The sequence below is a fragment of the Lygodium microphyllum genome, chromosome 22 (assembly GCF_053477565.2).
Source record: "Lygodium microphyllum isolate KBCC chromosome 22, Lygodium_microphyllum_v1.1.10, whole genome shotgun sequence".
NCBI lineage: Eukaryota > Viridiplantae > Streptophyta > Polypodiopsida > Schizaeales > Lygodiaceae > Lygodium > Lygodium microphyllum.
Genome location: NC_141156.1, coordinates 27,574,128 through 27,585,776, shown reverse-complemented (window position 1 = coordinate 27,585,776; position 11,649 = coordinate 27,574,128). Strand labels below are relative to the sequence as shown.

Genomic DNA, 11,649 nt, shown 5'->3' with positions numbered 1-11,649 from the left:
CATTATGAGCGGTGGCCTTTTTGCAAGTATGGCGAGTCGTAGGAAGCTTGTTGGCCATGTGGACCCGGGTAATCTATGATGGGGCTGCTAGCTTTTTTGTTGTATGTAGGCCAGGACCATAGGCATATCGGCCCCTGTCACCCAGCACGGGAGATGATGATGCCCTAAGCCTTCCTTCAAGCTGTGACTTGGAACTTGGCGCCAATGTTATGAGTGTGAGCGGGTGGAAGAATGAGAGCTTAGGAGTATCTCAAGAATTGAGAGACCTTTCCCAACGTAGTATCTCAAGTGAAAAATTACAACACTAGGGCATCCAAAGCGGAAGATGTTACACCAAGGCATGCTACATACCATATTATGCACAACACTCAAAGCTTTATACCAAGGTCCTGGAATAGTGTTTATGAAAAACTGAAGTTCAATGTAAAGCTAATTGCAGAAATGTTAAAAAAACCTTCAAATCTTTAAAGAAGAAGGTTTAAAACATTGAAGCCTTGAAAAATTTTAGTTATATAAATGGTAAATACACACAGTTTCATTAAAAAATCTCCCCAAATATTTGAGTTAGATGTCTTTCTATCTACTACCAATAATGTTTTCCATGAACACTACCTCGTAGCTTTGAGCCTTGTTTTTAAAAGTGCGAAAAGTTTCCATTAAATCTCCCCAAATATTTGAGTTAGATGTCTAATGTTTTCCATGAACACTACCTCGTAGCTTTGAGCCTAGTTTTTAAAAGTGTGAAAAAATTCCATTCTATTGAGAAACTTTACATCATGGTATCCAAAATGAAAATTTTACTTAACCAACGTATCCAAAGTGGAAAACATAGCACCAAGGTATCCAAAGTAAGCATGTATTACCAAAAGTATACGTAGTTCTAGATTAGTTACTTCCACTTACTTGTTCATTCATACAAGTATATATTGATTCGATGCTCAACATGTGAGAGAGAGAGAGAGAGAGAGAGAGAGAGAGAGAGAGAGAGAGAGACTTAGTTCTAGTTAGTTTCTCCTTGACCAATCTTCTTGGTCTCTTTGTATTCTGTCTACCAAGCAAAACTTAACAGTCTCACGCAATTTAGCCTAGTCTAGATGTAGTCTCAAGCTGTGTAGCCTCGTCTATATGCAGTGTGCAAAATCTTCTCAACAGAACACATCTCCACTAAGTACATCAAGGACTTTGATCTGATCATGCTTTACTCTTACCTTACTCATTGTGCTTTGTGCTCCACAAGCTATTGCTAGCTTTACTAGTACATTTATTTCTCGTACCGTTCATAACCGCTCCCACTCCCACATAATGCAAAAACATGCAGGCATAGAGGAAGATGCAACCTCGACCGTGGTCCTTACAGAAGTTCATGAGCTTGAGAGGCAATAGACCACATTTTTTAAAACATTATTCTTATGGGGGCTTTAACTACAAATGCATATGTTGCTGCATATATGAATTTAGCTATTGATTTCCATTCAGCTACTATTTACATCTCTATGGTCACTCATCGTCTCAAGATTAATGTTATGTTCAAGGTGGCCATGATTGCTTCATATTCCTTACTAGATTTTATTTGTACTAATCCTACTTTAGCATAAAGCAAGTGTTACTGTTCTCCATGAGTTATACTTGTGAATGATGCTTTGTGAAATCATGCGAATATGTGTTTAATTGAGCTTCTTTCAAACTCCTAGTCTGCCTTGATAGTTGACTTCCTTAGTTCCCAGTTTAGCTTCAGGTGAAGTAAACTGTTTACTTGTACAGATGGACAAGCTATCCATACTAGGACTGCAATCATTAGTATGAGCTGAAAAAGCTTAATCACTGAAAAACTCAGAAAATAGATCCGATGAGGCTATCTATCTAACGACATGAGAGCCACTTCCATGGTTTCTGGAGCTTCCACCCGATGTTTGATTTCAGCCTGAACATTGGCATGCTGATTAGCTGAAGGAATGGGCTTAGGCTCGACATATCACATTTGTCTTCTTAGCACTCCTCATCTTCTCAAAGCTAGTTGAACTCAACAAGTGGGCCTCTCCTTTTAGTTTCGAGAAAGCAGCCGATTCATCTCACCAGTCTCTTGGGATGCATATGGCCAAGCCAAACGGGTGTACCGATGGTTAAAAGGACAAGGAGACAGGAAGGAGGATTCTAACGGTAATCCAATCCCTGTGGTTTTAGATACTCTCAGTTCTTGTTGCAGGCCTGTCAGAAGCTTCACCACAAACTTATTCATCACTATTTCCTGTGGAGGAGCTGCTGTTAAGATCATATTTCACATCTGCAAGGTAGAGACCACAAGCAGGAGCCATTTCTGGCATTTGTGTTACTGTGCGGGCTTCCATGATACGCCGCACTGGAAGACCAAAACCATTACTTCAGCATTCTTCACAACATCTTAATGATGCACTGGTTTTAGCAACAGTAGATTGTTGATAAGAGTGATTTTAAAAGATTCTTGAAACATTGATCACTCATGAAAGAGATACTTACCATCAGTGACTGTAAGCTCCCCAGCACCAACTGCTTTTAAAAGGCCCACCATCAGCCGTACCTGCTGACACAGGTCAAAGCAAGATTGTTTGATTAATGAAACTTATCAGCCCAATAACACACCACAATCGTACATCCTCTTACTACTTGAGACATCTTCAGCCAGAAATTGCAAAAATTTCACTAGACACTAAAAGCGAAAAGAAATCAAATACTGTGGAAAGTTTTAATCCCAGGTTTCACAGGTTTGTCTGTATGATAACTATGGTTTCAACATTGTTTTAAGGACCAGTTTGCTGAATCAAAAATTCCACAGAAACCATTACAAAGAAGGCTTTAGAAGTAAAATGGGTTCTTGGATTTGTGTAGATGGAGTGGTGCTTCCTTGAGACGGATTTATAACCTTAAGCTCGTGGTTCAAAAGCATAAGCACATGACAGAGAGAGGAATAAGATAAAGATGGTATTCCTGATGCAAACACAAAAAATTTGGCCCCATGTGAACGCAGACAATGTCATAAGAAACATCTGCAGATAGAAAATGAATGATCATTTAAAGGCAGGCTAGTGCATGCCATAGGGAGAGCATGAACACACCTTTTTACACGTTCGGCTTAATACCATATTTTCTTTATCGTTTTCCTCCTTCAACCCCTCTTTTTAGGACTCTTGACATCAGATGTGGGAAAAGAAAGCACATCGAAAGCAAAAAAAAAAAGCTGTTCTTTTTTCCATTTTACACGGAAGGAAGGCGTGAGGATGGCAAGGACGATGATGAGGATGATGATGGATTACGTGGAGAAGCAGCAGCAACAGCTAGCGTGCAGGAAGCTCATCTTGGTCATGCTCGGATTATTATTATTTGCCGATCCTGGGCTGTTGCATCATCTTTATCTCCTCTGCGCTCGTGGGGTTGTAACTTGTAGACTTGATCATCCACAACGTCTTGGTGGTCATGATAGTAGGCAGGAGGCAAGATCGCCTTTGTCATCGTTATCATAATCAATGCCTACACAAAGGAAGCTTTGCTGGTCATGTGGGTTTTCCTGTGGGCAAGACAGCCATCGTGCTACTTATCATATTGGGCTGCTATGGGAAGAGAATTGTGTGCGGGAGACAGTCGGTGGCCACATGGATTGCCACAGACAGCCACCGGCTAAAAGACAACACCATCCTCGCCTTTGTCTCTACTTCTGTCAGAGCAGTAAACCTCCATCGTGATCATAATCAATATCATCGACTGCTGAAGTAGCAAACTCTACAGTGCATAATCAGCATCTCGGTGATCAGCAGAAGCATCGTCAACTGCAGCAAATAACAACGAATAGCACATTGGTGGCTGCTCGTACAATAGTGGACACAGCGTCTTCAGAATCATTAGCTGTTAATCACCAAGTCGACAATGCTTCATCCTCCAAAAATTGCTCCCCATGTTGCACCTAAATCAGATTGCCCTGAAACAAGCCACTTGACACACCATCATCATCGTTATCATCAAAGTAGGCTGCATCGCCACTGCCATCATTGCAATCAGTAGAGGAGACAATGATCTCTTCAATATCACTGCCATAATCATCAATAGCAGTGGCGAAATCATTAACTTCTTCCCCATAATTGTCTGGTCGCTTATTGTCTTTCACATCCTGCTGCTTAAGAGGCCATGTTGTTTACAGCAACAACGATGCCATGATTGTCAACATCATAGTCATCTTCAATTTGTGCATCCCAACAGCCTTCTCCCCATGCACCCCAATATCCTCTATCACCTCTACTACCACTCAAATCCCCATCATCATCCTTCTCTACATTCTCACTGAACCCTTCTCCAGACCCTTACCCTGCAGCCCTTGCGCTACAAGTAGAGAGCCTTGTGACACGCCCAATGAGAGGATAAGAAACTGTTGAGAAGGACAAGGAGCCGCTGCAAAAGAGCAAAACCACTGCACAAGAGGCGAAGGACCATTGATAACAGCATGGAGCTGCTGATGATAGAAAGGACTGCAATCAATCTATACTACCCCCTGCAAGGTAATGCTTTATGGCTTTCTTTCATGAATCATGGGACTCAGACTGCTTTCGAGGAAGTGGTCATCTAGCAAAGAAAGAGGGAGGGGGGTTGAACCTCAAGAAGATTGCATGTGTGCACTTGCACTAGCATTGACATGGACATTGTCATTGTCATTATCACTTTCACATGCACTAACACTTGCAGTGGCATACAAGTGCACTAACACATGCACTATTAGTTTATGACAATTAGTCAACATGATTAATTACTATTCGTCCTTCATATAATTATTTTTGTCTCACTTTAAATGACTAGTTTAAATGATTAGACTAGATTTCGTCATCTTATTTTAAACCATTAGTTTTAACGATTAGATTAGATTATTATAGTTAATAAATATATTAGTTAGTATAGACTTATGTAGTATTAGTCATAGTTGCCTCCGTACGTGGTACGAAACAGTCCGTACGGTACGATTTCGTATGATAAAACTGGCCTATTTTGGCCACCTGGCCCGCGTGCTTTTTCCGCGTAAATTCCTACGCCCCCGCGTCCCGCGTTTCACACTTTTCCTGCAGGCTGCACTTTGCGCTTTTTGGGGGGGGTGGGAAGCCTTGGATACCTAACCCCACCACCCTTTTCCAAATTCCAGCCATCATCCATGCAAAACTTAATGCTCCTCTTTGGATTTCTTCCAGGCTCCAGCTTGCAGCCCTCTCTTTAGACTTTGGATTCCTTCTCTCTTTAGACTTTGACTGTTTGAACTTTGAACTTTGACCCCTCTCTCATCTACAAAAGGTGCTCCTCTCCTCCATGCTTCCACACCCATTCAACAAGCACTTGCAAGTTACCATTCTCATCTTCCTCTTTCCCGCACCCTATCGAAGCATTTGCCATTCTCAAAGAGTCAAATCTCATCTCCCATTCCCTCTATCCCGTACCCTATCAAAGCATTTGCCATTCTCATCTCCCATTCCCTCTCTCTCACTCTTGCTCTTTCAACTTTACCCCACAACTTTACTTCAACCCTCGGGGCTCTCGAGTCTCCCTCCCTTTCAACTTTCAAGAGTCGAGACTCAAGCATCTCTCTCTCTCTCTCTCTCTCTCTCTCTCTCGGGCCTCTTAAATCGTCATTGGCACCATGACTCGTGAGAAGCACGAGGCCTTCAATTTGCATGTAATCCATGTGGAGAGGGACACAAAGAAGTCCAACTCCCACCATTCGACATGCAAGTATTGTGGGAAGTGCTATACAAGTGGTGCAACTCGGCTTCTCCAACATCTTTCCAAGACCGGGGGGGGGCAAGTTGCTCCATGCAAGGAGATCCCTCCAAACATTGCGAGAAGATTCTCACCAAGATGAGAGGGGGATTCACAAGAGGAGGAGGAAGTGGCTTATCGGCACCAACTCCTATGCCTACTAACGAGGAAGCATCCAATGTGGGTGTATCTTCAACCGATGCGGGAGAGGCCTCTATCATTGGTGGTGGGGGCTCCACATCCACATCCGGCTCCGGTAAAAGACAAAGAGTGGAGGCTCATGTGGTGCCGGAGAGACAATCGTGTCTCTCTCAAGCACCCGGTCATGTGTGTGGATCGGTTGCCTTTCTTAGAGAAAGGCAATGACTTGCGGACATTGAAATTGCACACACGGTGATTGAGTGCAATCTTACATTCAATGTTCTAAAGGAAGAGCAATGGAAGAAGATGGTAAAAGCCATTGCCAATGTGGGTCCATGTGAAGGATGGACCGGTGTCACATACAACGACATGAGGACGATAAATATTAATGAAGAGAAGGAGAGGATTGATAGAGCCCTTGATCCTATTCGAGCCGCATGGATAAAATATGGTTGCTCCATTCTCACCTATGGATGGAGTGATAGTAAGAAACGGGGCATCATCAACATACTCGTCTCATGTGCACTCGGCACTTACTTTTTGCGGGCCGTAGATTTCGACAAGGGGGAGAAAAACGACGGGCGCATTCATCTACCGTCACATTCGACAAGCTATCATTGAGGTATACATTGCAATTTGCATTTTAAATTTGTTTCACTTTCTTTCATTATGATAAATCATAATATCATGATTCATAATTGAAATTTGATTTATACATAACTTGTAATTTGTAAATTGTGGTAGTAGGTGGGCTCCTCAAATGTAGTGCAAGTTGTTACCGACAATGCATTGAATTGTCGACGCATGGGCCATTTGCTTGAGGCCGAGTTCCCTACCATTGTGTGAACTCCATGTGTAAGTCATTGTTTGGGCTTGCTCATGGAGGACATTGGGAAGCTCAAGTGGGTGAAGAGGGTGGTCCGCAAAGCTACATCAATTGTTACATTCTTCACGGTAAAGGTAAAGGTGCTTGTGATGTATCGTGAGCATAGCACACTTGAGTTGAAGAAGCCTTCTTCAACTCGCTTTGCTTACATGTGATTATTGTTGGAGCGCCTTTATGAGGTGCGGTCCACCTTGCACCAGACAGTGGCGTCCACTCTATGGAATGAGTGAGATGAGTATGAGGCAGAGGAGGCCAAAGCCATGCAGCGCTTGTGCCTTAATGAGCAGTTTTGGCAAAAAGTCTGTGCCGTTGTCATTGTCGTGACTCCCTTTTATAGGGTGTTATGTATGAGTGATTGCAAGGGGTCCACCATGGGCCTTCTCGTTCACTTCTTTAGAGCGGCATTGGCAGAGGCACGTGCTTGTACAGTGATCATAGAGACACAACGTACACATGTTTTAGAGATAGCAGAGAGGAGATAGGCGTGGATGCATAAGCCCATCCATCGTTTTGCCGCATTGGTACATCCAGCCTATAAGTCATCGACAGTCATGGATGATAGAGAGTTCCGTTCAAACCAACTTGCTTATTTGACTCGTGTGGTCCTTGTTGATGACCACAATGCAATGCTAGAGGAGCTAGGATGCTATGCAGATCAGAGAGGGCATGTGGCTTTTGCTTCTTCCACTTGTTGGAGGAAAGAGTCACTTGTAAAGCCTTTATTTTGGTGGCAAAACTTTGGATACGCACTGGAGACCCTTTAGCCCTTAGCCATGAGGGTCCTTGCCCAAGATTGCTCTTCGGGTGCATGTGAGAGAAACTAGAGTGCCTATTCTCTCATTCACACAAAGATTCGCAATTGGCTTAGCACACGACAGTTAGAGCGGCTAGTCTATTGCCGCACTAACTTATGCATGATGAGGGTTATAATGAGCATGGGTAGTCCAAAGCAGGTAAAGTTTAAACACTTAACCATAACATTTAAAATTTGTTGTTTTAACTTTGAAACTTTGAACTTTGAAGTTTGAACTTTATACTTTACAATTTAGACACTAGCATTTAGTATTTACAATGAATCATGATCAATCTTACGTGCATCACTACATTGATTATTGTGTAGGTGAATGTTGATACATTCAAGTTGACGGGCGATACTCTTCCGAGTGTACATAAAAAGGTGGACGAGGAGGAGATGATTTTTGCAGAGCTCTATAGAGAGCTTATAGCAGTAGATCTTCTTGATACTCACAGTCGGCATGCTTGTGGGCGAGGAGTTTGAGTAGGTGGTAGCAGGGGCATGGTCATTCAACGCCCTCCATCATCGAGGAGGGGTGGTTCGAGTGGCTTGCAGGCATATATAAGGCAGGGCTCTAGTAGCTCACATCCTGTGCCTCATGATGACATCCCACCCTTGCCTGCACAGCTGCCACCTAGGGAGCCATCATTTGATGATGATGGTAACCTCATCAATGAGGATGAGTATAAGTCTGTCTCATCATCGGATGCCGAGGAGTCATCTTCAAACTCTCTTGATGAGCACTCAGATGGTTTTGATGATGATGATGATGATGATGTTGATAGTGATGCCCCATCATAGATTCATCATTCATATGACATGTCACATAGGTTTCTCTTTTTTTTAATATCAGATATACTAGACTGTAGTTGTATCGTACATTTTGCATAGCCCATGCGACCACGATGGTCATCCTCATGTATTCATCTTATTCTGTAATGAAATGGCTATTTCCACTTTAAATATGTATTCTATGATCTATCATTTAATGATTTATGGTTTTTGTTATCTAAAAAATCATCTTAGTTTTTTTCGTACTAATATCATACCATACCTTATAAAATCATAAGGTACCAATTAGTATCGTATTTTATCGTACCTGACAACTATGATATTAGTATTACTTTATTAGCAATATTAGATAGATAGACTTATGTAGTATTTGCAGTAGTTAATAGTTAATTAGTAGTAAACGAAAGGAAAAAAAAATGATATTTTGGCGTATAGAAAAAACGAAAACGTTACGATCTTACAAACGTACTGAAAAAAAACGAAAACATATATCTTCAACAAATGGGATATTTTGAATGGACAGGGAAATAGCACCTTCTCCCATAATTATTAAAATACGAAGAGACCTGTGACATCTCTTCAATATACAATATAGCATGTTTTTTAATTTTTGAAGTATTGTTAATGTTTATTGATTTGATTTATTTATTTGAAGTACTATTAAGCAAAAAAATTGAAAACCATCATTCTCACATGTAAAAGACGAGCGCTAAGATTATTATTAAAAAAAAAGTAATTACGAAGTATAGCATATTATTTTTATGAACAAGTGCAGTGTAGTCGAATGATAAAATGTATTGTTCTCATCAATATCAATGGACGCCATGCAAAAACAAAGTCATAGGGCATCCTTCAAGACTTGTAGAAAAAGTAAAGCTATGGCTTATAGAAAAATATCATTAAAACCCTTTGCTACAACTTAGTACCATATAAACAAATTGAATCATCTTGGGCAACGAAATGTGAAAGCATCATTGGAAGACTAACAATGTGCACATCCTATGGTACAGTCACAATGCAACATCATGTTGTCATCTCGCAAAAGAACAATCCATCTACAGAAGAAATACAAGTAACAACAGCCTCTCATCCTTGCATACCAACAATACGGAGTCAATATGATGATAGTGAAATGTCGACCATGTCTTGCGAACAAAGATATAAACAAATACTTGGTCTCACTCTTACCAAACTACACAACGAATTCTCAATGCAAAGCCGTTACAACTTCAACTATTGAGCATCATTGATACATTCATCTCGGTCTCCAAAACGACAAGAGCAATTGCGAATGGAACCCTAGAGACCGTCGATCTATTCTCAACAACCCTTTAGTCTCTTGGAATGATAGATTGCTATTGCAACCATTTACTAGAATTGACTTGACTACATCTAATTTTGTGGATGTATTCACTTTCAACATGCCACAAAAGAAATAGGTTACGGTTTGCTCAACTGTATAGTTGAGCCAAGCCAACGACAAGCATTCCAAAGAGTCGATCAACACGAGTTCACATGCATCATATAATAGAATAATAACCATCTCGTAGAAAACATAGCAACATTTAGGATAGATGGATTGCTTGCAAGAAGCTTCCCTTGCCTAGATATTACCTTGGAAAATGCAATGTTTCCATTCCTATTCCACTTGGCCATGGCACCTATGATGGCAACATCTATCTTAGTGAATACATCAAGATGTGGACATCAACCCTATTCTTTGTGTACACCTTATTGATTCTATACCAGCTAAAACAAGCTGTCTTAATTGTGAACAACACAAGCATCACTTGTCTACAAAGGGATATCGACAATTATAGGCATGCAAACAAACACAATTCTAATGAGGAGGTTGTTAGGCACATCCTCCGCTACAGTATTCCCGCTTCAATATGAGATCCCCATCTTGGCACTGACATAACTTGAAAGACCTTATCACAATGGTCGACATATGGGATACCTCTCATTTCTTCCTTACATTCACTACAGACAAGGTCATCAGTACAAGATGGGACAAGATCAACAAGTTGGAATGCATTGCAAAGGAGTTTAATCCTGAATTTTCATGAAAAGACTACCCCATTAAGTGCACCATCCTGTTCCACACCAGGTTCCACCCTTTCTTCAACCCGTATTCTTGACATAGTTGCTTGCATTGGGCGCATCCAATACCATGTCATTAGGTATGAGATCCAACATAGGGGCTTCTTGAATGCACATGTGATCCTATGGTTACATGATACAGACATTGCAAATACGACAAATGCGATATGCATGTATATTCCATCCAACGATGATCAATGCGATTCGACAAGAGCCCTCGTCATGGCAAAGCAAATTCATAGGTGCCCTCATGCCTGCTACATAAGCAAAAGTAACGACCACAATAAATGCAAGTACAAATTTTCGTACGTCTCATGTGACAATCCAAAACCAATAGAGGCTCCGAAGCTCAACAATACATCTACTACTGTCTAAGAGATGAGCAATGAAATGTTGTGCCATATCACCCAATGCTACTGCTCCTTTGGGGAGCTCACATGAATATTCAATGAGTAACAAAATCTTCCATCTCATACTATGTGCTCAAGTTTGCAATGAAGGCGGAGCCGATCGGAAAGTTAAACATCCAAAAAGAAGATGCCAAGAGACTAGGATTGCAAGACTTGGACTCAAACAAACACAAATTAATTTCCGCCGCAATATTAGGCAAGCCAGTGTCACCCATTGAAGCTATGTTAAATTGCATGCAGATCCCAACAGTAACACAAAGCAAGTCTGTCGAGTATATCGAAAACTTTCCCACACAAATACGACAACAAAAGCTCACAAGGACATGGAATATCATCATGCACCCTATAGACCTTTATTGTGCCTGGCCATCAAGCTTAGAGCATGTAACATTCTATGACTACCACAAAAACTATAGCATCACCAAAACCACCACTGCATCTGATTACAAACACACTCTTGAGAATGCTTATAGCAATACCGTGGAGCACATACGAGACTAGTACAGTTCACTGATTTTCACCCAAGACACCAAACTGAAGGTTTCTTCTTTAACACATTATTGCAACGAACAAGATTTAGGTCAAGGACAGAACTAATAAGCGCCGAGAACTTGACACAATCATACTATATCGAGTGCCAAATCCATGGTCTCGTAGCCAATGAGGAAGACCTCGAAATGTTTATCACGGACTACATGCAAAGAAACTAGCTCGCCTCACACCGAACACACCAACTGATGAACATGATCATTCAAAAGATC

The 11,649-nt window shown here is 41.2% G+C and overlaps 1 protein-coding gene and 1 pseudogene across 2 annotated transcripts in view; one reads left to right on the top strand and one right to left on the bottom strand.

The window, feature by feature from the left end:
* Positions 1-1,648: 1,648 nt before the first annotated feature.
* LOC148016974 (Pseudouridine synthase family protein) overlaps positions 1,649-11,649 on the bottom strand; it is a 54,736-nt gene continuing 44,735 nt past the window's right edge. For both annotated transcript variants that reach the window (XM_087662482.1, XM_087662483.1), the window contains exons 9-10: positions 2,494-2,554; positions 1,649-2,356 (exon numbers count right to left, since the gene is read on the bottom strand). In XM_087662482.1, coding sequence (XP_087518608.1) covers positions 2,229-2,356; positions 2,494-2,554 — 189 coding nt within the window. In that variant the 3' untranslated portion in view covers positions 1,649-2,228. The remainder of the gene's footprint in view (positions 2,357-2,493; positions 2,555-11,649) is intronic.
* On the top strand, positions 6,706-8,066 carry LOC148016976 (uncharacterized; annotated as a pseudogene).